Consider the following 26,303-nt stretch of genomic DNA (forward strand, 5'->3'; position numbering starts at 1 on the left):
CATCAAACACCAGATCTCTCATCCTGCACAATAAAGCAGAACAGGGACATTGGCCCTCAAATCCACCTCCCCCACACAAAAATAACAAGAAAGATTGGGTGAAAAGCACAGAATATAGGCTATGAGACTGAAGAATGTCTATAGTCCAAGTCGACATCCAAAATGCAGAAAACCTGGGCAACATTCTCCGGCAGACCTTTCCCTCTCCATAGCAGAGCAATCAAAAGATAGGCAACTGGCGCTCACCCTCCGCAATCACCTTGAGGCTTCAGTATCCCTTGTCGCTTTAATCGGTGAACAATGGAAACTTTAATTGGTGAAATGGAGTCAAGCATCAGTTCATGTCCCCTTCCCGCAGCCTGCCCACTTTGGGTTTGTGCACGCTGCCTCTGTCTCCTGGAATCCCACTGAAGCACCCAGATGATCTCCAAACATCTGCATTTGCCTCGATGTTTTGATCTCCCTAATCAGCAAACAATGGAAGCTTTATCTGGCAAAATGGAGTTGAACATCGGCTCGTGTCTCATTCCGCAGCCTACCCACACTCATCACCTCTGCCTTGCACTATCCTGTCTGCAGAGCGCTAGGACACCCAAATGATCTCCAATCACACACCCCAACAATTCCAGAATTATATCCAAGATGAAAATCAAATGTAAAAGACATAAAAGAAGTGAAATGTATTGTTTCGTGATCTATCCAGAGGAAGTTGACCAAAAGAACATTGTATGGTGGTGCCATCTTGACCAGAAAGGAATCAAAAACAAGTGGGGCCTGTTGGGACTATCTATTGCTTGGGTTATTCATAACTTAACAAGGGCCTTTAAAAAGAGGCGAGGTGTTTGTAGAGTTACCATTGTGGGAGCAGGCATTGTTGGAGTATGCAAGGGTTAGAGATGGATGATGGAATTGATGGCTTTGTGGCTACGTTTGTAGACTTAGGTGGCAAGGGATTTAGTGTTGAGGAAGTAGGATATCTGCAGAAGGACTTAGAAGAATAGGCAAAGAAGAGGCAGATGGAAAACAGTGTAGGAAAGTGTATAGTGATGCACTTTGGTAGAAGGAATAAAAGCATAGACTGTTTTCTAAATGAGGAGGAAATTCAAAACACGAAGGTGGAAAGTGACTTGGAAATCCTTGTAGGAGGATTCCCTAAAGGTTAACTGCAGGCTGAGTCAGTGGCAAGGAATGTAAATGCAATGTTAGCAATCATTTCAAGAGAACTAGAATGTAAAAGCAATGATGTAATGCTGAAGGTTTATAAGGCTGTAGTCAGACCACACTTGGTGTATTGTGAGCAGTTTTGGGCCCCTTATCTAAGATAGGTTGTGCTGACATTGGAGAAGGCCCAGAGGGGGTTCACGAGAATGATCCCAGGAATTAAAGGGTTAACATACGAGGAGCGTTTAATTATTCTGGGCATGTGTGCGCTGGAGTTTCTAAGAATGAGAGGGGAGGAATCTCTTTGAAATCTAAAAAATATTTAAAGAGTGGATGTGGAGAGGATGTTTCCTATAGTAGGCAAAACTAACACCAGAGGACATAGCCTCAGAATATGGGATGTCCATTTAGAATGGAGATGAGCAGGAATTATTTTGCACCTGAGGATCGTGAATGTGTGGAATTAATTGCTTGAGATGGCTATGAAATCCAAGATAATGGATATGTTTGATAGGTTCTTGATTCTTCAGAGTATCAAAGGTTACAGGGAGAAGGCAAGAGATGGGGTTGAAAAGGATAATAAATCAGCCATATTGGAATGGTGAGCAGAGCCAGTGGGCCAAATGGCCTAATTCTACTCCTATGTCTTATTTTCTGATGTTCTTATGTTGGATCTCACTGAAAAGATTGGTAATTTCCTACTCCAAATCCATGATAATCCCCACATGTATAACAACTTTAATATAATTTTTAAAACACTTGTATAAAGTGATCCAGTTTGAAAATGACACCCCAATTGAAGGGAAGATCTTGATATAGATACTGAGTTTTATAAAGAATCACTGCTGAGATGCCTAATAACTCTTCAGTAAACTATCATGCATCAACTAGAGGGGATTATTTATACTTAAACTATGAAAGATAATAATGAACTACCAAGAGAATGAGTTAACCTCTTTCACTCAAAGTCATCAAAGAGGACATGTGTTTATAAAATTATGATTTAACACGTCTTTTTACTAACATGTAGAATACCAGAATTACTATTTTTTAACATTAATGGAAAAGTATTGAGATACCTGTTATTATCTAATTAAATAAATGGGCTAAATGTGTTGAAAACCTGAATCATAATAATGACATAATTATGATGCACATCGTGATTATGGTTCAAAAATTCCAGGAAATTTTAATGTGCATGATTAATGCCATGGGGTTTCTCACCAGAACAGCTATAATAGCTCCACTCCATCAAAACCAATTGCATGTTTATTTAATTAACATTGTTTGGAATGTCATTGGCATTTGAGTTATTATTGAATTTTGCTGCCAGATCATAGACTGATACAGGAGGGCTCAAAAAACATTATTTATTTAATTTGCTGTTTAGGTTCTTAATAACAAAGATAAAATTTAGCAAGTGTGTGCCTTGATCATTTACAGTATTTGATATTTGGAATGCAGATTAGTCTATGAAGAGAGATAAAACACACTCGGCCTATGTTTTTTGAGAGTTGAAGAATGAGAAGACAGAGCTCGACAGGGTACATGTCTAAATGATGTTTCCCCAAGATGGACTACCTAGAACTGGTGTCACGGTCACAAAATAAAGATTTGTTCATTCAGGACTGAAATGGGAAAAAGGTCCTGCACTTTACTCCGTCACTCAGGGTATTTAAGGGAGGAAGCAATAATGTTTGGATATTGATAGCATCATACAATAAGTTATAGCTCTCTCTTTACAACTTAGGATGATATGTAATAAACAGTTAAATAGTTTAAATGTGATTGCTGAGTTAAGCAAATATTTCTCCAAGTAACTGCTTATAAGTTATAAAAATATAATTAGTCATTGAATTTATAGCCATTTCTTCATTATGTTTTCCATTATTTCAATTATATGCCATGAATTTTGACTACTATTTTGGAATCACACACTATTATGCGCAGACAGAGACTATGCCAGATATGGACATTTATATATCATCTATGATTTTAAATACATCCTGCAATGGAATTGCCAATGTATGCATAGAATATCAGGAATCATTATTACTTACTTTTTGTCTGACCAAAGCTTGCTAAGAAGTTATTATCTACACCTATAAAACCCACGTCAATCATTGAGGTGTAGACAAATAAATATAGGTATGGCTGAATTTTTGTTTATCTTTCAGCACCCAGGGGAAGAAGAGGATGGAAAAAATTTTACGCAGTCCTGAAAGGAACTATTCTGTACTTGCAAAAGGTAGTAAACCATAGTAGAATTACAAAGCTTTAAGTTATTAACAATATGAAATGTCATCTGTTGCTTTGTTAAAATTGGATTTATTGGGAAGTGTGGCAACCTGTTAACACTGTTACACCTTTGCAAACTGAGTAGAATAAATGGAACCAGAACAATGATCAGGGAATTTTAGACAGACGTGGTTTACATCCTGTTCTGAAGTTACTAAAGGAAACTAACATGAATACTAGAAATGTGACATAAAACAAAATGTTGGAAATGCTCACTGGCTGAGCCCATTATTCTTGTCTTCAAAGCTATCATATTTATTGTAGAAAAATGAGTTGCTATTATGATGGCTCAGATTAAGGCTCAGTAGAATAGTATAGGAGACAGAGGACAGGTGTTAGTGTGGGATGGATGCAAAATTAAAATATAAATATATTCATAGATGCAAATTGAATTGAGGTGTTCCACAGACAGGCAATCTGAGTTACACCTCCACACTGTAGCGGAGATCGCATTGCAACCAATGGATTCAGTATTTTAAATTGCAGGAAGTGTAAGAAGAACATCTATTTGTCTTAGAGAAGTGTTCAGAAGGTAAGGAGGGCAGATTAAAGACATGTGTTGCTACTCAGATGATTGCCTGACAAAAGCTATGGGAAAGTAAGTGGTTATTCAGAGAGATGGAGGAGCAGATTTTGAGAGGAAAGTCCAGATGGAATTCTGAAAAAGGTGGCTAGGAGAAATATGTTTGATAGTGACATTGTATAAAGTGCATGGGAAGTTATGGTGGATCTCCCACTGAATCTGGAGGATGGTGGCTAATGTCAACTAGGGGAAAGCAAAAAGGGAGAACACCCTTTTTGCTCCATCCTGGCAATGGGAGAGAAAGAGCACATGTAGGATTGCATGGAATATACAACAAAGTCCTTTTTAACTGTGGTATATAAAGTTTATGTTCAAAGGAAAGGGAAGGCAAGGTAGCAATATTGCCAAAGAAGCTTGTTTTATTAAAACAGATGCAATGAAGACAGAGAATTGGGAGAATGAAGTTGGATAGGGACCAGGTGGGAGAGTGCGTAGCAGTGTAGCCGTGGAAGTTTGTTATAATTTAATCAATCCCTTCTAATGGAGATGGGGAATTTGAGGAATCTGAAAGTCATAAGATGAAAGAATGTTGCAAATTGACAGATCTGTGATTTAGACTGGGTGCTGGAAATGACATGAACTCAATCACTAATATTACTAAAAGAAAGTTGAGCAGGACTGAAACAACAAACGTCCCACATATCCCACAAGAGACTTGAGTAGCTTGGGCTCAAAGATTTTTATTTTGAGAAAGTGACTGGAAACAGAAAAGAAGACATTTAAGGTGAAAAGAATTCTGAACGTTCAGAGGAATGCAAAAGGGGAACTGGTTGTGCCTCTGTTCAAAGAAGAAGCAAAAGTCCTCAGGGTTTCCTGGTGAATTATGCAACTTGTAAACATGAGAGAGAGAGAGAATCAGGGAAATGAGAAGTGTTATTGTTGAAAGCTGGTAGAAATGTTCTGGATCTAGGTGAAAATGATTTGAACAAATGGGGAAAAATGAGTGAAGATGGGCCAGGTCAAAAACAGTTGTTCCACCAGAACTGTTTCACTGTATTATCCTTATTAGGGGTAGGCTTGTATATATTGAAGGACTCTGAGTTGGAGGTTGTGGAGGGAAGATTGCTAGAAAAAGTGTAGTCAGTGATTTTCTGGGAAATTATGTTCAGTATTGAGATGGATCACTGTTTCAAGCCAAAATGAAAAAGCCTCTGAAAAATAGTTGTAGGTAAATTAAACAACATTAATCACTATTGTCAGCAGGTTTAATGGCAGTGTTAGGATTGGTCCTTAGTGAAAGGGCACTTTTACTGTCTTAGTAACTGCAAAATACAAATTACAAAATAAATCCTGCTTATAATTAAGTTTAATTTTGGAAAATTATTAGCCAAAGCATTAATGAACTTCTAATAAAATACAGAACAAAAATAGTAATCTAAAAAGCGTGGGAAATTGTTTTTGACCAAATAATCTCTTTGAACCTCTGCCCTCTAGTCAAGTAGGTTATCAGTAACCTGTAAATTAGATTTATTCATATACCATGATTTCATGATCCTTGCCTAACAATAACCTACCATTATCACTTTCAATTGTCCTTAGCTTTGGAGCATTAAGGGGAAGAATTCCAGATATCAGGAACCCTTCATGAGAAGACACCTTAGCTGTCATTATCCATGAGTGACCTCGTCTTAATTTTACAGTTATTCTCTATTTTTTAATTTCTGAGGAAGTATACTCAGATTACCTTGTTATATCCTATAATTATGTGAAACACAAGTAATAATAGCTTGACTCAGATTAGTTGCTTCATACTTTGGAACAATTATTGGGGAGCATGAATTGAAAGTAACAGAGCAGTGGAGAAAACTTGAACATAAACAAATGAATAATACTTTAAACCATAGAGTAGAATATCCCTTTTATACTGCACAAGGTATTTTCATTATCTTAATGAACTGTCAAAACATTAAATATTATAATCCTATTGTTTCTTTCCTATAGGATGAATATAAGCTAGACAGGGATTTATCTGAAGTGGATCTGAAAAATGCTATTCGAATACACCATGCATTAGCAACAAGGGCTACTGAGTACAGCAAACGGCCTAATGTTCTGAAATTGAAGACAGCAGACTGGAGAGTCTTCCTTTTCCAAGCACCGTAAGAATATTGTACATATCTGTTTTCAGCATTTGTGTTATACTGTTACCATATTTAGTTTGGAAATAATGATGTTGGCTATCTTCAGAGCCTACTCAGATTTATATCATCGGGTGATTAAAAGCAAGTGACCATATTTCTAATGTTTATAAAATACATTTGGCAGGAGTTGTTATGGTAAACCAAGTTCTGAACTTTTCACCAGCTTACAGAGTAGCATGAAATTTTGGAAATTTGTGTCTCTAAATTGGACAATTGTTGGTTCATATCTCTCAATTTAAATTTAGCAAAGATGGAGCCTTTCAAATTAGATGGCAATGTTAGATCTTCACTGCCTGTTGAAGTGAAAGTCTCTCAATTGTATGCAAAACATTAATTCCTTAATCAACAGCAGCAAATGTTTAATCGAATCATAACAAGTATAGAAACATAGAAAATCTACGGCACAATACAGGCCCTTCAGCCCAAAAAGTTGTGCTGAACATGTCCCTACCTTAGAAGTTACTAGGCTTACCCATAGCCCTCTATTTTTCTAAGCTCCATGTACCTATCCAAAAGTCTCTTAAAAGACCCTATCGTATCTGCCTCAACCACCGTTGCCGTCAGCCCATTCCACGCACTCACCACTCTCTGAGTAAAAAACTTACCCCTGACATCTCCTTTGTACCTTCTCCCTAGCACCTTAAACCTCTGTCCCCTTGTGGCAACCTTTTATGCCCTGGGAAAAAGCCTTTGACTATTGTTACGATCCAGCAACAATGAATATATGATTGAGACAGGTTTTTTTTATAACAAATAAAACAATTATTAAACACTGTTTAAAAAAATCCCTAAAAGTAAACAAACAACTAACTTAACCGGAAGTCAGCTGCGATACAGCAGCTCGAACAGTTCTTAACGCGAGAAATGTGAACTCAGTTCTTTAAAGTAGTATTGCAAAATGTCCAAAAATGATTTACACAGTCAGTTAAGGGAAAGACTTTCCTTGCAATAATTAAAGCCTCTTTCGCGACGTTATTGCTGATCCTAGCCAAAGTATGCTTTACCGAGGGATTTACAATTGAAGGAAATAAAACGGTTTAAAGGCACTGACCTTTCCTTGGCGAAATTCTGCATCCAGCTCTCTGCTCTTTTGGCAAAGCAGGAGTTATCATGGACACAAGTTACTAATTCCTTGTACGAAGATTAAATAAAGGTCAAACCTGCTTTACAGCTGACAACACCAACTTTCCTTGATTCTTCCAGCTTCCCGAACTTCGATAAATCTTCTCTCTCCACTGGGCTGAACTGGCAGTATTGTAGCAAAACTGCCAGCAATAACCTTTGAGGCTTAAAGCAGAAAGTAAAACTCCACTTTAAAACAAAACTGCATCATAACATTGAATACGAAGCAGAACAGAGTCACTAGTGAATCCAACTTCGAGCTGCCCCATGTCACAGGGAGGGGTTCTCCTTTTATACCCTGTTGAAAAAACTATCACATGACCTCTCACTGGTGGGAAAAGTATGTCACTGCACCATCACAAGACCATTACCTCATGCCCAGCATAGCCTCAGTTACATTATGGTCATGTGATAGGCACAAGATACCCACGGGTACATAACACTATCCACATGATCAATGCCTCTCATTATCTTATACACCTCTATCAGGTCATCTCTCATCCTCCATCACTCCAAGTAGAAAAGGCCAAATTCACTCAACCTATTCTCATAAGGCATATTCCCCAATCCAAGCAACATTCTTGTAAATCTCCTCTGCCCGCTTTCTATGGCTTCCACATCCTTCCTATAGTGAGGTGACTAGAACTGAGCACAGTACTCCAAATGGTGTCTGACCAAGGTCCTATATAGCTGCAACATTACCTCTTGGCTCCTAAATTCAATTTGATGATTGATGAAGCCAATACACCGTACACCTTCTTAACCATGAAGTCAACCTGCACAGCTGCTTTGAGTGTCCTATGGACTCAGACCCCAAGATCCTTCTGATCCTTCACACTGCCAAGTTAATGGCACAGTTGAACACTATTCAGCCCACTAAACTCGTGTCAATTTAAAAAGAGCTACCAAGTATAATCCAGTTTCCAGAACTTGATCTGTAGCCCTGCACATATCAGGCATTGTTTCAGCATGGTGAGGATTTCTGTAGAAATCACCTTTTAGGCACTGAACGGGCAAGAACTACTTCTTCATCACTTTTGTCAACCTTATAACATTTTTATTAAATTTATGTCCATTGCATTTTGACACTCCAGCAAAGGGAAGAAAGTCAAAAATGGTTTAGTCATTCATTCATGGTCTGCAGGATTTACATGGTCTGTTACTTGTCACATCAATTCAGCAATTGAATGTCAATATCCTGGTGGCACAACATAGCATAATTTGCAGGAGTGGGGAGAAAGCGATTTAGTGCATACTGTACAGCGCTATTTGCCTCACCTGATCTCTACTTGGTTCAGCAGATGTTCCAATTATAAAGGAAGAATGGGCTGGGACCTCCTTGCCGTACTTGTATCCACAAGATGTGCTGTCTTGTTGAGTCACTTACATGAAAAATTACCCCAAGACAATTTCATGTAGATTTCTACATTTCTCTATTTTTTCAGCCAGCGTTTGTTTGTTTGTTTGCAGTTAACTAATAACCTACAATGCATGATACCAGGAGCTACTGGGAGATACTTTTTACAGGGCCATGTGAAAAGATTCATTTCACTTTTTTTGGGCAAATTTTGGATTTATTTTGCAAATACTCTGTTTAAATTCCTTTTAGTTGTACTTATTTTGGAATTTCAAAAGTAAAATATTGCAGACGCTGGAAAACTGAAATACAAAGTATTGGAAATGCTCAGCAAATTAGACAGCAACTGAGTGAAGCGGAAGAGTTAATGTTTCATGTCAATAAGCTTTTATCAAAACTGGGAAACATTAAAAATGAAACAAATTTCACAGTGCAAAGATGACCTGAATAGAGAAGGAATGTAATAGGATAGATATATGGTGCATTTGAGTAACACAAATGATGGACATGTAACTGAAGGAGCACAGTAACATTGTGTCTGCTGATAGTGTACTGTATGTAGGAGGGAATGATTGAAATCTAAAATAGCAGGTGAGAGAGGGGAAAAAATTGAACATTGAGGATATGAGATGCAATATTGGAATGTTGATTATCTGTAATTGCTAAACCCAGTGTTGAGCTTTGAAGTCTGTGCCAGGCTGGAAAGTGAGGTACTGCTGCCTGAACTTATGTTGGGCATCAATGGAACAATATAAAAGGTTAGAGTTGGAAATGGAAGTAGGATAGAAAATTAAAGTGTCAAGCAAATGGAAACTCAGGGTCATCCTTGAGATGTTCTGCCAAGTGACCACTTGATCTTTGTTTGGCGGAAACATTATTGTAAGCACCTCATGCAGTAGACTAAATTAGCAGCTACTTTACCTGGAAGCTGTGTTTAGGTGCCTGCATAATGGGAAATGGGACCTGAAAGGACAAATGTTACATCTCCGTAAGCTGTGTGTAAGATGATACCCAATAGGTATTATAACCATATAACAATTACAGCACGGAAACATCTCGGCCCTTCTAGTCTGTGCCAAATGCTTACTCTCACCTAGTCCCACTGGCCTGCATTCAGCCCATAACTCTCCATTCCTTTCCTGTCCATATACATATACCTATCCAATTTTACTTTAAATGACAATACCGAACCTGCCCCTACCACTTCTACTGGAAGCTCGTTCCACACAGCTACCACTCTCTGAGTAAAGAAGTTCCCCTTCGTGTTACCCCTAAACTTTTGCTCCCTAATTCTCAACTCATGTCCTCTTGTTTGAATCTCCCCTACTCTCAATGGAAAAAGCCTAACAACGTCAACTCTATCGATCCCCCTCATAATTTTAAATACCTTTATCAAGTCCCCCCTTAACCTTCTACGCTCTAAAGAATAAAGACCTAATTTGTTCAGCCTTTCCCTGTAACTTAGGTGCTGAAACCCAGGTAACATTCTAGTAAATCTTCTCTGTACTCTCTCTATTTTGTTGTTATCTTTCCTATAATTTGGTGACCAGTACTGTACACAATACTCCAAATTTGGCTTTACCGATGCCTTATACAATGTTAACATTACATCCCAACTCCTATACTCAATGCTCTGATTTATAAAGGTCAGCATACCAAAAGCTTTCTTCACCACCCTATCCACATGAGATTCCACCTTCAGGGAACTATGCACCATTATTCCTAGATCACTCCGTTCTACTGCATTCTTCAAAACCCTACCATTTACTATGTATGTCCTATTTTGATTATTCCTAACAAAATGTAGCACCTCACACTTATCAGCATTAAACTCCATCTGCCATCGCTCAGCCCACTCTTCTAACTGGCCTAAATCTCTCTGCAAGCTTTGAAAACCTACTCCATTATCCATTGTATTGTTTGGATTTGAATAGATGGTCTAGAGCAGGGGTCGGCAACGTTTACCACTAAAAGAGCCAATATGGACCCATTTCCCACAGAAAAGAAAACACTGGGAGCCACAAAATGAAATAACACTGCATACAACGGGGTTTTTTTGCCTTTATGCTATGTATAAACAAACTATAATGTGTTGCATTTTTGAAATTGATGAACTCCTGCAGAGAAAACGAAATTACATTTCTGCATGCAACAAAAACATTTTGAACTCCGAAAAAAAGACGTTGGGTTGAAGGTTACTACATAGGTAGCCTACCTTGGATCGAAGAATTAAAAGAAAGCGCGCACTGGCGGGTGTCAGGCATTGGCAGTGGTGATGTATATTAATAGCGATAAAAAACACGTTGTAGCGGTGTAGCGCTACACGCAGCGCTAAAATAAAGACTGCAGTCAAAGGTAACTTTATTCGAACTAAACAGCCTTGCTTTTAAGCCTCCCTCAACCCAGCCCCCATGGACGCAGATGCTGCAAAAGACGCGTACTCACAAACCCCCGTAGGCTATCTCCCTTAGCCGGAATGCTGGCTAATTGTGAGGAAATGTGTCGCCACACTTAGATTGTACAAGATCACCATAATCTTCAAATTTAGAATTACATTTCAAAAGCTAACAAACTAACATAAAATACATTTTAATTAAATACTGACCAATTATTTCCCAAAGCAACAGGGAGCCGCAGCACAGAGGTGAAAGAGCCACAAATGGCTCGGGAGCCACAGGTTGCCGACCCCCGGTCTAGAGGATTGCAAAGGTAATGAATTCTGAAAGTGAAGTGGAAGGAAAGATGTTCCTGAAAAGGGGTTCTCAGTGCTGATGGACGACTGCACTGCTAGATCCAGTTCAAACCGAAATCTTCAGGTTTGCTGGTATCACAACAGTGGTTGGCCTCATCAATGACTATAAAGAGACGGCATACAGAGAGAAGGTTGAGATGTTGGTAGAACGGTGTGAGCACAACAACGTGAGTCTCAAAATGGACAAGACTAAAGAGACGATTATATACTTTAGGAAGGTGTAGGCAGACCCCTGCACATACACAGCTCCACTGTGGACAGATTTAGGAGCATAAAATTTTTGAGAGTACATATACAGCAATGGACAATCTTACCTAGTCCCTCAACACCAGCTCTTTGGTCAAGAATGCACAGCAGTGTCACCACAGTCCTGATGAAGAGATGAGACATGTGAGGCTTACACCCACCCCACATATTTTCTACAGGAGCACCATCGAGAGTGTCCTGGCCAGCTGCATCATGGGAATTGCCAGGCATCTGACCCCAAGTCCCTACAAGAGATTGCAAGGATTCGAGAGAGCATTATCGGAGTGTCTATTTCAACCATTGGGGGTATTTATTGGGTGTGCTGCATATGCAGGCCCCTTAGCATCATCAGTGATCTCTCCCATCTGTCCAACAATCTTTTTGATGCCTTATTATAAGGCAGGATCTAAGACAATAACTTGCAGAATGGGGAACAGCTTCTTCACCAAGATCATAAGCCTACTGAACTCCCTCATGCAGGGCCTGTAGCATATGTTATAAAGGGGCCCTAAATTTTAAAAAATGCACGGAAGTATTAAAACATAAATTATTTACTTGCATAGTAAAGTAATTCAATTTTTTCATTGGCTCTACAGCTGGATAATACAATAAATATCTGACATTTCAGTAATAGTATTACTTACATGTAGATATCAATTTCAAATGTCAAAAGCAAAAAAACTACAATTTAAAAGTTAGATTTTCCAGATTTAGCATGAGCAAATTTGTTGATGATACTGGAAGTGACTATTTCGTGCAGATGTTCAATACTCATTAGAGTGAGATTGTTCAATCTGTTTTGACCCATGGTGCTCCTTAGTTCATTTTTAATCCTTTTTTGTTTTGAAAATGAACATTCTCCACTGCAGTTGGTAACCATGAGTGACAAATAGATGCGCAACTACACCCCAGCCGGTGTTGCAGTCTTTACCCAAAGTGCAGCTCCCAATCTTCGGCCTCTCCCCAGAGACTGCTCTGAGCACAAACCGCCCCGCCCACTGACACTCCTCAGCTAATGAGAGCATGTTTCTCCCAATGGTACTCGCTGATTGGCTGTGAGTGTGTCTGAGGACGGGCTGCTACCGGGAGCTAGAGCTGTCAGTCTCAGTGTGTTCTCAGAATCAAAGGAAGTTCCCCGAAACTCAAAGTGCAAAGTAAATTTATTATCAGAATGAAACTCGGTTCACAGCTTTTAGGAAACGCATTGTTATGAACTCAATCCATAGTACATTGTGGATTGGCTGAAGTCATTTATTTAAGTATAAATGTATTGTCTGCCCAAAACTCACTCTAACAGTCATGAGAATACAGTGAGAATGCCAATTTTACCAGACTGCAGCTTGCAAGCTTTTAGTGCAGGCAGGGCCCGTAGCATATGCTGCTTTTGCTGCTAGGTTAATGAGGCCCTGCCTCATGTCACCCAGGTCTCACCACATGTGGAGCACCAGTAGTGTTATACTATTTACTTTTTGTATCATAAATGCACTTTATTGTTTGTTAAGGTATTATTACCACAAATAAATGATGCGTTGTGACTGTGAGTGATACTGTATGCACTGTGTTGGTCTGGAGGAATGTTGTTTTGTTTAGTGGTATACATGGGTACAGTTGAATTCCAATAAACTGAACTTGAACTTGGTGATAGCATCATGTTATATGTGTTGCAAAACGTGTTGGATGATCTGTGGAAATTGTTGAGGAGAATGCTATCCTTTTGGGTGAGGTGAGAGGGTGTGAAAACAAATATGTGAAAAATTGAACAAATACAGTTGACAACATGTCCTCAGTTCTAAAGTGAATTGGTTTCTTAATGTCAACACCATGTAATCTCTTTTAGTTTCTGTAAGCTAATAAGAGAATTTTTTGTGCAGCTGAAGCTCATTTCTGCATTCATTAAATAATTGGTGGGTTAGGGATGCAGTGTCATTCTAAAAACTGCTGTCTTTCTCAGTTCCTCATTTATTTATGTATTGCAAATTTATTCCTGCCTTTGCCTTCAAGTTCCTTCCCCACCTGCATCTTATAACTATACTTACCTTATTTTTCCAACTCTAACGTTATCAATTTACTTCAGAAAGTCTGAAGATATGATCAAAATCCATTAGTTTTTAACCTGTTCATTTTAAATCAAACAAACACATTAGAATCTATTATTTATCCATACAATGTATTATTTCAAGAAGAAATTCACTTTTTCCATTGTCCTACAGATTTTAATTATATTTGTTGTCTTGCCTTTATAAGATTGTATGATTTGTTGTAGGTGCTTTGAGAACTAGGCCAATGTGAATGAGTTTTAAAAGCAAACTTTTAAACCACTGGAACATGTGCAGTAGAAAGATTTTCCTTCAGAATGTGTCACTATGATTTCATCGATGCAGTTGTAAATATCCATCTCTAGAATAATAGTGTTTAGTTTTGAAGTAATCCCAAAATAAACAGGACTACAAAGTTTAAAACATTTGATGTTCAAATTGTGATTGCTTAATTTTTCACTTAATTTTTTGCTTTAAGAGAGAAAGAAGTTATGGTGATTACAATAAACAGAAATATTAAAATAGCAATACACACAAATTGCTGGAGGAACTCAGTAGGCCAAGGAACAATTATGGAAAAGAGCATAGTCGATGTTTCAGCGCGAGACCCTTCAACAGGACCTTTTCCATAGATGCTGCCTGGCCTGCTGAATTCCTCCAGCATTTTGTGTGTGTTGCTTGGATTTCCAGCATCTGCAGGTTTTCTCTTGTTTTTAATGTTAAAGTAGCATTGTTAGATCTATAATGTATCAAAATTGCTTTGTGTTTTAAACACCTACAATTATTTAAACATCTTGCTGCTCATTCATGTACAAGCTGATATCTCTGTAGGTGTTTCTCATTTCAAACTATACACAGTGTCACATTTCTTTCTCTGAGTACTTGGGGAAATGCTGTGTTCTGTGAGATAGGTGTGGTATATATTGGTCACCTTTCTTAAAAGCACTGTACCATCACTCCATGACAATAATAACTATTATAACAGCAGATATAGTTGCTTGGAAAAATAGTAATACTTCCATTTCTTTATCAATATCTAACAGAAGTGAAGAGGAAATGCGCTCATGGATACTGAGAATAAATCTGGTAACTGCCATTTTCTCTGCACCCTCGTTTCCAGCTGCTATCGGATCACTGAAAAAATTTAGCCGACCTCTTCTCCCTTCATCTACAACTAAACTTACCCAGGTGATGTATGCAGCATGACAATTATCCACTGAAGTATAAAACACTGTCTATATCCTCAAAGATCTTTACATGGAATTGAGTATGATGATTCAGTGATACAGATTTTAAAGAAGTATAGAGAAATGTGACATTATAATTCAAAACATTTGTTGTGAACGTCTGGTTTGCTTTTATTCCATTAAAATACTGCCAATCCCAGAAACAATTTAAGGTCTAAATATTACAAGGGATATATTTATACATGTATTATACATAGTGGTGTAAAACCAAAGTTGGACATCAGTTCATCTCAATTTTGGTAATTTATTGCATGTCATTTTTAAATATTAATATTTCTCCTGTAATTTGTTTGACTCTAAGCTCTGTAAAGTTAAGGTCATTTGTATATTACATTAAACATGCTGGAATTAGTGATTTAATTGATGAGAAATTATAGATCTCTTTGAAAATTATTTAGGTAGTCCAGAATTAGGATATGCAACGAAAGCATTTCTCCTTAGAGTCATACAGCACTACAGTGCAGAAGCAGGCCATTTGACCCATCTAGTCTGTGTGAACTATTGTTCCACATAAGCCCTCCATAGCCCTCCCATCCATATACTTATCCAAACTTGGAGCTTAAATGATGCAACCGATCCCTTCTCCACCACTTCTGCTACCAACTTGTTCTACACTCATACCATCCTTTGAGTAAAGAAGTTACCCCTTAGGTTCCCTTTAAATATTTTACCTTTCACACTTAACCTATGACCTCTAGTTCTAGTCTCACCCAACCTCAGCAGAAAAAGCCTGCTTATATTGACCCTATCTGTACCCTTCATAAATTTGTATATATACCTATATTAAATCTCTGATCCAGGGATTAATTCCTAACCTATTCAACCCTTCCCTTTAACTCATATCTCAAGTCCTGCAACATCCTCGTAGATTTTCTATACTTTCAAACTTACTGAGATCTTTCCTGTAGGTAAGTGATCAAAACTGCACACAATACTCCAATTTAGCTTCAACAATGTCTTGTACAACTTCAACATAACATCCCAACTCCTGTAGTCAACACTGTGATTTATGAAGCCCAATGTGCCAAATGCTCTCTGTCTGACCTTATCAACCTCTGATGCCACTTTCAAGGAATTATGATTCACCATTCCCAGATCCCTTTGTTCTAAAACATGCCTCATTACCCTGCCATTCACTGTGTAAATTCTACCTTGGTTTGTCCTCCCCCCTTGTGCAATGCTTCACAATTCTCCGCATTGAATTGCATCTGCCACTTTCCACCCACTTTTCCAGCTGCTCCAGTTCACGCTGCAAGCTTTCATAGCTTTCCTCAGTGTCCACTGGGCCCCCAATCTTAGTGTCATTGACAAATTTACTGATCCATATTATGACATTATCATCCAAATCATTCATATCGATAATAAACAACAGACCTAGTGTCACGCTCTGCAAGACAGCACTAGTCACAGGCTTCCAAACAGAGAGGCAACCATCTGCTACCTCTCTAGCTTCTCCCACCAAGCCATGGATCTTTCTTCCACAAGTTGTTAGACTAACTCTATGTCCAAGTTTGATGAATTATTATTAATCAAAGATGTCAAGAGACATAGTACAGGAAGACGTCTGTAATTAGGTCACAGATCAGTAACAATCTCAATGAATAATGGAATAAATTCAGATAGCCTCCCCTGTTTCTACTTTCCTATAAAACCAGTCTGAATGTAAAGCAGTTTGAATACATCATCTAAAATGCACTTTTTATCAATAATCTGACATTGTCATAAAGGAACAAACGCTTTGATTTGCTGTCATCTTTGACAGCGGAGGTGATGCTCAGAAACTCAATCTCAGACTTTTATGCAGTACTGATCATATTCTGTGTACAGCACTGATGCTCCATCAAATTCCTCTGCAAGAAATTGCAAAATGTCCATGGTAAAACATTGAAATACAGAATACTGGGGATTTGCACCAGAATTGTGCTAAATAAAACTTATGCAGTGATAAAATTGCAGCATCTTTGCCATGCTATTGGTTGGAAATGACATCAGACAAAATTCTGAGATACAGAATTAACATTACTTAGAAAGCCAGATCAGAGACAGCCAGCATAGCTTTGTCAAGGACAGGTCTTATCTCATTAATCTCACTGAATTTTTTGAGGAGGTGTAATGGCTACTGGTGAAGACAATGCAATAGAAACAAACTATGTGGACATCAACAAGGCCTACGACATGGTCCCACTGGACTAAGAGGTTAAGATCCATGGGATTTGCTGTTATGTGCTGGGGCAGAAGGCTGAGGGTAGCAGACACCAACAGAATCAACAAACTTATTCGTAAGGCCAGTGATGTTGCTGGGGTGGAACTGGACTCTCTGACGGTGGTGTCTGAAAAGAGGATGCTGTCCAAGTTGCATACCATTTTGGACAATGTCTCCCATCCACTCTATAGTGTACTGGTTAGGCACAGGAGTACATTCAGCCAGAGACTCATTCCACCGAGATGCAACACTGAGCATCATAGGAAGTCATTCCTGCCTGTGGCCATCAAACTTTACAACTCCTCCCTCGGAGTGTCAGACACCCTGAGCCAATAGGCTGGTCCTGGACTTATTTCCACTTGGAATAACTTACTTATTATTATTTAATTATTTATGGTTTTATATTGCTATATTTCTACACTATCCTTGGTTGGTGCGACTGTAACAAAACCCAATCTCCCTCGGGATCAATAAAGTATGTCTGTCTGTCTGGATTCAGCAAATTGGTTCCAAGATTAGCTTGGTAATAGGATGGTTGCTTTTGTGATTGGATACTGATCACTGATCGACAGGGATTGGTGCTGGGACTTGTTCTATCTAATAATGTGAATGATCTGGATATGTCTGTAGGTGACATGATCAACAAGTTAGCAGATGGAGCAAGCAAAACGCAGCAACACTTTGCAGGCAGCAAACTAAACTGATAGCAATTCTATTAAAGAGCAAACACGAGGAAATCTGCAGATGCTGGAAATTCAAACAACAACACGCACAAAATGCTGGTAGAACACAGCAGGCCAGGCAGCATCTATAGGGAGAAGCGCTGTCGACGTTTCGGGCCGAGACCTGGTAACCGAAGAAACCCTTTCGGTTAGTGCTGACGAAGGGTCTCAGCCCGAAACGTCAACAGCGCCTCTCCCTATAGATGCTGCCTGGCCTGCTGTGTTCCACCAGCATTTTGTGTGTGTTGTTGTTGTTTGCAATTCTATTAACTGTGCTTTTGTGGTGCTATAATCATTACAATCCACAACCTGAGATTTCCTGCTGGGAGGTGTGCTTTTAAACCATCTGTAAGACCTGGTGTTTCTGTGGTTTCCTGAAATATTAGGCAAACTGGACTCTCGAGAATGCAGGTATGGCCACGGCAGATTTTGCTGGAGTGGACTTGGGGCCGTACTGAAGCAGCGGGGCCCGGGACCAAGAGTGGATAATGAATGGGTACTTGGCTGATTTAAGTGCCGAACTGGATTAAAAATAGCAAGGCATTGAGACCGAGGGCAAAGGAAAAACCGATGTTCACCTCACTTTTTCACATAGTGGATTTTTAACTGTCTTTTGTGGTGTGGGGGTTTTTGTGAATTCTGTTGTGTTTCTTTGATTTGTGGCTGTCTACAAGAAGATGAAGCTCAAAGTTATATATGGTATACATACTTTGATGATATATTTGCTTTGATACTAAGATAGGTAGTGGCATTGACAATGTGAATAATCTTAAGCGATGGCATGTGGCCAAGTGGTAAAGGCTTTGGGCTAGTGATCAGAAGGTCGTTAGTTTGAGGCTCACCAAGGCAACGTGTGTGTCCTTGAGCAAGGCACTTAACCACACACTGCTCCTGCAGGTTTATAGCCCAGTGGCGGCGATTGGTTCAGTATGGACAAGACAAGACAAGCTATGGGGCGATATCGATGTACTGATGAAAAGGACTGAGAAATGTGATGTGAAGCATTTTGGGAGCACTTATGAGTATGGGACATACACCATAACTAGAAAGGTCTTTGAAGCTATTGCAGAAGAGAAGGACATTGGTGTACAAGTCCAAAGGTCATTGAAAGTGGCAGCACAGGTAGATAACGTAGTCCAGGTGGCATATGGGATACTGGCTCTCATTGTTCAGGGCATTAGCAGGGAGGACTCAGCTGGAGTACTGCGTACGGTTCTGGTCACTGCAGTATAGGAATCATGTTATAGACCTGGAACAGGTGCAGAGAAAATTTGTCAGGATGAAATGGAGTACTGCGCAGATGCAACAGAAATATTCCCGCAATAGTCCGGCGAAGAGTTTTTAAAAACCCAGTCTCTATAAAAGAGAGGTACTACATAGTGGAGCAGTCATCATGGAAGTGGTCATCATCAGAGGTCTGAGGCAGAGTAGTAAGGATTTGGTTCAAAAAGGCTTTGGTGCAAACAGCTGAAGGCAAGGTAAGTTCATTTCTTATTTCTTTTTGTTAACTCTTGAGAGAATAGGGAGTATGTCTACAGAGCCAATGCTCTGTTCTGGGTGTCAGATGTGGAGTTTTCAGGAGCCTCCCCGATGGCCACGTCAGTGCCAGGTGGCATCAAAATGCAGTTCCTTAGAGACCGTGTTAGGGAACTGGAGCTGCAGCTCAATGACCTGCGGCTTGTTAGGGAAAGTGGAGCAGTGATAGACAGGAGCTTCAGGGAGGTAGTCACCCCAAGGCTACAAGAGACAGATAAATGGGTGACTGTCAGGAGAGGGAAGGGAGAAGTGGAGAAGCCCTGATGAAGAGTCTCAGCCCAAAACATTGACTGTACTTCTCCCTATAGATGCTGTCTGGCCTGCTGTGTTCCACCAGCATTTTGTGTGTGATGCTGGGAAGCTGGAAGTTGGCTTTTAAAATCCAACAAAAGACAACTAAAAAGCTATAAGAAGGGAAAAGATGAAATATGAGAGCAGACTAGCCAATAATATAAAGCAGTATACTAAAAGTCTTTTTTTTTGGTTTCGTCTGTGGTGGGAAAGCTGTTGGAAAAGATTCTTAGAGATAGGATCTATGGGCATTTAGAGAATCATGGTCTGATCAGGGACAGTCAGCATGGCTTTGTGAAGGGCAGATCATGCCTAACAAGCTTGACAGAGTTCTTTGAGGAGGTGACCAGGCACATAGATGAGGGTAGTGCAGTGGATGTGATCTACATGGATTTTAGTAAGGCATTTGACAAGGTTCCACAAGGTAGGCTTATTCAGAAAGTCGAAAGGCTTGGGATCCAGTGAAGTTTGGCCAGGTGGATTCAGGATTGGCTTGCCTGCAGAAAACAGAGGGTCCTCATGGAGGGAGTACATTTGGATTGGAGGGTTATGACTAGTGGTGTCCCACGAGGATCTGGGACCTCTACTTTTTGTGATTTTTATTAATGACCTGGATGTGGGGGTAGAAGGGTGGGTTGGTAAGTTTGCAGACGACACAAAGGTTGGTGGTGTTGTAGATAGTATAGAGGATTGTCGAAGATTGCAAAGAGACATTGATAGGATGCAGAAGTGGGCTGAGACGTGGCAGATAGAGTTCAACCCGGAGAAGTGTGAGGTGGTACACTTTGGAAAGACAAACTCCAAGGCAGAATACAAAGTAAATGGCCGGATACTTGGTAGTGTGGAGGAGCAGAGGGATCTGGGGGTACATGTCCACAGATCCCTGTAAGTTGCCTCACAGGTAGATGGGGTAGTTAAGAAAGCTTAAGTCGAGGGATAGAGTTTAAGAGATGCGATGTAATGAAGCAGCTCTATAAAACTCTAGTTAGGCCACACTTGGAGTACTGTGTCCAGTTCTGGTCACCTCAGTATAGGAAGGATGTAGAAGCATTGGAAAGGGTACAGAGGAGATTTACCAGGATGCTGCCTGGTTTAGGGAGTATGGATTATGATCAGCGATTAAGGGAGCTAGGGCTTTACTCTTTGGAGAGAAGGAGGATGAGAGGAGACATGATAGAGGTGTACAAGATATTAAGTGTAATAGACAGAGTCGACATCCAGCGCCTCTTCCCCAGGGCACCACTGCTCAGCACAAGAGGACTTTGCTTTAAGTTAAGGGGAGGGAAGTTCAAGGGGATATTAGAGGAAGATTTTTCACTCGGAGAGTGGTTGGTGTGTGGAATGCACTGCCTGAGTCAGTGGTGGAGGCAGATACACTAGTGAAGTTTAAGAGACTACTAGACAGGTATATGGAGGAAATTAAGGTGGGGGGGGGGTCATATGTGAGGCAAGGTTTGAGTATCGGCACAACATTGTGGGCTGAAGGGCCTGCAATGTGCTGTACTATTCTATGTTCTATGTTCTATAAAGAGTAAAAGGGAGGTCAGGGTTGATATTGGACCACTGGAAAATGATGCTGGTGAGGTAGTAATCTGGGACAAGGAAATGGCAGATGAACTTAATGCGTACTTCGTATCTGTCTTCACTGTGGAAGTGTGCCAGGGATCTGTGAGCATCAGGGAGTAGGAGTGATTACAATGGAAAAAAATACTAGACAAACACAAAGGTCTTCAGGTGGATATGTCACCTGGGCCAGATAGACTACAACCCAGTGTCCTGAGAGAGGTTGCTGAAGAGATAATGGATGCACTTGTCAGGAACTTTCAAGAATCACATGATTCTGGCATGGTCCAAGAGGACTGAAAGATTGCAAATGTCACTCCACTCTTTAAGAAAGGAGGAAATCAAAAGAAAGGAAATTATAGGCCAGTTAGCCTGACCTCAGTGACTGGGAAAGTTTCGAAGTCTATTACTAAGGATGAGGTTTCAGGGTACTTGGAGACTAATGATAAAATAAGTCAAAGTCAGCATAGTTTCTGTGAAGGGAAATCTTGCCTGACAAATCTGTTAGAGGAAGTACCAAGCAGGATGGACAAAGGAGAGACAGTTGATGTCATTTCCTTGGATTTTAAGAAGGTGTTTTATAAGGTGCCACACATGAGGCTACTTAACAAGATAAATTTCCATGATGTTACAGGAAAGATACTGGCACGGATAGCAGAATGGCTGACAGGCAGGAGGCAGTGAGTGGGAATAGAATAAAAGGGGCCTTTTCTGGTTGGCAGCCTCTGACTAGTGGTGTTCCTCAGGGGTCAGTATTGGGAACACTACTTTTCACATTGTTTGATAATGATTTGGACAATGGAGTTGATGGCTTTGTTGCAAAGTTTGCGAATGATACAAAGATATGTGGAGGGGTAGGTAGTGCTGAGGAAGCAATGTGATTGCAGCAGGACTTAGACAAATTGGAAGAATGGGCAAAAAAGTGGCAGATGGAATCCAGTGTTGGAAGTGTTGTATGATAATGCTTTTTGGTAAAAAGGAACAATAGTGTGGACTATTATCTAAATGGGGAGAAGCTTCAAACATCAGAAGTGCAGAAGGGCTTAAGAATCCTCGTGCATGACTCCCGGAAGGTTAATTTACTGGTTGAGTCTGTAAGGCAAATGCAATGTTGGCATTTGTTTCAAGGGGAATATAATATGAAAACAAGGAGATAATGATGCCTAGCATTTATAAGACTCTAGTCGGGCCACACTTAGAGTATTGTCAACAGTTTTGGGCCCCATATCACAGAACAGGGTCAGAACAGAAGAGGTTCACAGGAATGATTCCAAGGATAAAGGGTTGAACAATGAGGAGACTTTGGGCTTCTCCTCACTGGAATTTAGAAGAATGTGTGGGGATCTCATTGAAACCTTCGGAATGTTGAAAGGACTAGATAGAGTGGATGTGGAGAAGATGTTTTCTATGGTGGGGTTATCCAGAACTGGAGGGCACAGCCTCAAAATTACAGGGTGACCCTTTAGAACAAAGGTAAGGAGGAAATTTTAGCCAGAGAGTAGTGAATCTGTGGAATGCTTTGCAGCAGATTGTAGAGGTGGTCAAGCCCACGGGTATATTAAAGGTGATTGTTTTCTGATTGGTCAGGGCATCAAAGGACATGATGAGAAGGCAGGTGTGTGGGGTTGAGTGGGATCTGGGATCAGTCATGATGGAATGGCAGAGCTGATTCAATAGGCTGAATGGCCTAATTCTGCTCCTATGCCTTATGGTCTTTTGGATATTGCCTGGAATGGAGCATTTTAGTTATGAAGACAGAGTGGAGAGGAAAAATCTATTTCCCCTGGAGCAAAGTAGGTTATGAGGGGACTTGCCTGTGTATTATAAAATTGAGGTGTATGAGGAGGGTATAAACCATAAATCATTTCCCTCATCAGAGGACATTGATTTAGGTTAATGGATAAGATATTTTGAAGGGATCTAACGGAGACTTTTTTCACCCAGAGAGTGATGAGCATCTAAAATGCACTGCCTGGGAAGCAGTGAAAACTGTCATTAACAGCCTAGATGTGAAGATGAACACTTGAATTGCCTACTCATTGAAGGCTGTGGCTCAAGTACTGGAAGATGAGATGACAGAAAAATGGAGGACTATGTGGGAGAGAAGGATTAGATAAATCTTTGAATAGGTCAAAAAGTCGGCACGACATCATGCATTGAAGAGCCTCTACTGTGCTCTATGCTCTGTCATGGGATGGTGCACACTGCACGGCATGGACATAGTGGGGTGAATGGCCTGTTTCTATGCTGTATGGCTCTCTGACCTGAAAGGAAATCTTGAGTTACAGCAAAGGAACAACTTTCATGAAAAATGACATAGAGATGAAGAAAGTACAGGGAGGGTGGGACTGGAGTCATTTGTGCAGGTGAACATTCCCATGTGCTCAGACGTCTTGAAAGTGTCCTATCCTGTGAGTAATCTTAAGCCTCTCCAGGGTGAATGATCAGATATCACTGCATCCATCTCTAACCTGAAAATAATTTACAGAAAAAAAGTGAACAGGAATTTAAGGTGGAGGGTTATATGGGAGGCAGGGTTTAAGGGTTGGCACAACATTGTGGGCTGAAGGGCCTGTACTGTGCTGTATTGTTCTATGTTTCCAAAAGCCTGAGCATTGAAAGCTTGCAGATATTCATTACCAGCAGTAGCAACCCTATTATTGCCTCTGTCAGTAAAATGAACATTATTTTTGAATGATCAAGTGTTAAAGGTTGCACCTAAAAGCTTTGATTTATGTAGCTAATGGAACAAATGCACAGTATGCAACTTTCAGTGCCATTAGATGCTGACTGATGCTGGTGAACTGTCAGACAGGCTAAAGTGACTTGTGTATGAAAGTGTGTTGGACAATTTCCTAATGGGTGCAATTTTACCCTAATACAAACACCAGCACCACCCAACTTGAGTTTAATTGCTTTTATGTATGATTTGCACACAAGGAACTGGCAGTAATTGATCTGATTTTCAGACTTAAATGCATGCTGGGGTAAGGGATCAGAGATATAAAAGGTTTGAGAGATCAAGTGTTCACTGTATTAAAAAAAACTTCCAATTCAATCCCAAAGTGAGATTTGGAAGCTCTTTAAAAAAACACAACTTTAAATTTAGAAATATATTTTGGAAGTCTATACATTATAAATACTCAGTTTCCTGTGATTTTTATGGTATCATTCCGTGAAAGCCATGTTCTGGGCTATCAGGAAGTCAAAGGTACAAGACTTAAAGTTTGAAGAATTGAAATGGCATTGACTATCAAAGTGTGTATGCAGTACACAACCCTGAGATTTGTCTTCCTCACAGACAGCCACAAAACAAAGAAAACCATTGGAACCGTTCAAAGAAAAATATCAGCCCACTCCCCCATGCATGCAAAGTACAAATTGTGCAAATGACAGAAAAAAGAGTGAAACACACAGAATATAACACACAAGATCGAAAGAGTCCAGGAGTGTTCTGTCAGCTCAGTGTTTGTTACCTGTCAGCAGCTGTGATCAAAATTGCCCAAAATAGCATCAAAAAAGGAACAACCAGAAACACATTTTAACGTTAACTGCAGAGTCCAATCCACAAACCTCGTTGATTAAAACGTGCCCAAGATCCAGGACTCTGGCCCCACCCTCAGACAGCATCGAGGAAGAGAGAGACCATTCAAACGCAGGCATCTTCCTTTGGGAGCAGCAAGTGGGAGGAATAGAAGCCCCATCAAACACAGACACCTTCCTGCAGCAGCAGCGAGAGAGAGGCTGGTAGACAGCATTAAGCCCCCGCTCGCCTTCCTCACTTACCTCGGTGATCTCAATCTTTCTCAGCACTTTAATCGACGAGAAATGGAGATGGTATTTCTGCTTTTTAAACAAAATTCTCTTCATGTTTGTGTGATACAATTGCCAAACCATTTCTTCTGTTTTGCGACTTTTAGAGTACGTCATCTTAGAGTAATTTTATAATTCTGTCGTAGGTCATGTGTTTGTCTAATCCAAGAATCCATTAACTTCAGATGTTTCAAATCTAATCTGAGATCTAGTTCAATATTTGATAATGCCCCCAAGGTAATGATCAGCAAACTTGTCTGGTATGAGTTTTATCCACCAGTTTAATCCTTTGTCTTCTTTGGACCTTTCCAATATTTTCAAACATTTGACCATCACAATGACCATCTTGTGGCGGCCCGCACACGTGGGACTCGAACCACCATTGGGAGCCGCGGGCAGACGCATGGTAGCGCGTTTGGAACTACCCACTCGGGGCGGACCTTCCGGGGACAGTCTGACGTCACGTCCGCCCCGCGGGTCACAGGGGCCCATGGGAGGGGAGATTTAAGCGCGTGATTTTGAATCTGTAAAGGCATTCCAAGTTCAGCTCTCTCTGCCTCCGTGTGTTTCTTTAGTAGCGCGTTGCGCACAACTACGTTGGTGACCCCGACATTCCAGACGGCATCGAGCTGGCGAATCAACGACCAGCCATGAGTTCGAGCAACTCGCACAGCGCGGTCTCTCTGAAGCTCCCAACTTCCTGGGCCACCCAGCCCCATGTTTGGTTTGAGCAGGCTGAGGCCCAGTTCAATATCAGAGACATTACAGCCGACGCCACATGGTACTACTACGTGGTCGGCACGCTCGACCAGGAGACGGCAGGCCGGATCATTGACTTCCTACGCCAGCCACCAACAGAGGACAGGTACACTAAGCTTAAGGTGCTCCTGATCCATACCTTCAGACTCTCCTGCCGCGAAAGGGCCGCACAGCTCCTACACGTGGACGGCCTGGGAGACCGCATCCATCCAAGATCATGAACGATATGCTGGCGCTCATGAATGGCCATAAGCTGTGCCTTTTATTTGAACAGTTGTTCCTCGAGCAAATGCCAGAGGACATTCACCTCCTCCTCATGAGTGAGGATTTCAGCGACCCACGCAAGCTCGCAGCTAAAGCAGACGTCCTTTGGCAGAGCAAGCAACATGGAGCAGCCTTCATTGGCCTAGCCACGGTCGCGCGCCCCAAAGCCCAGGCCCCGCAACCGAAGTTGTCGAGACCCACGGGGGAAA

General features: G+C 40.6%; 1 protein-coding gene across 1 annotated transcript in view; it reads left to right on the forward strand.

Annotated features, from left to right (window-relative positions):
• Positions 1–26,303, forward strand: part of LOC132405155 (PH and SEC7 domain-containing protein 2-like) — a 128,237-nt gene that overhangs the window by 81,318 nt on the left and 20,616 nt on the right. The window contains exons 10-12 of the mRNA XM_059989856.1: positions 3,339–3,409; positions 5,984–6,141; positions 14,740–14,884. Coding sequence (XP_059845839.1) covers positions 3,339–3,409; positions 5,984–6,141; positions 14,740–14,884 — 374 coding nt within the window. The remainder of the gene's footprint in view (positions 1–3,338; positions 3,410–5,983; positions 6,142–14,739; positions 14,885–26,303) is intronic.

The sequence above is a fragment of the Hypanus sabinus genome, chromosome 15, assembly GCF_030144855.1.
Source record: "Hypanus sabinus isolate sHypSab1 chromosome 15, sHypSab1.hap1, whole genome shotgun sequence".
NCBI lineage: Eukaryota > Metazoa > Chordata > Chondrichthyes > Myliobatiformes > Dasyatidae > Hypanus > Hypanus sabinus.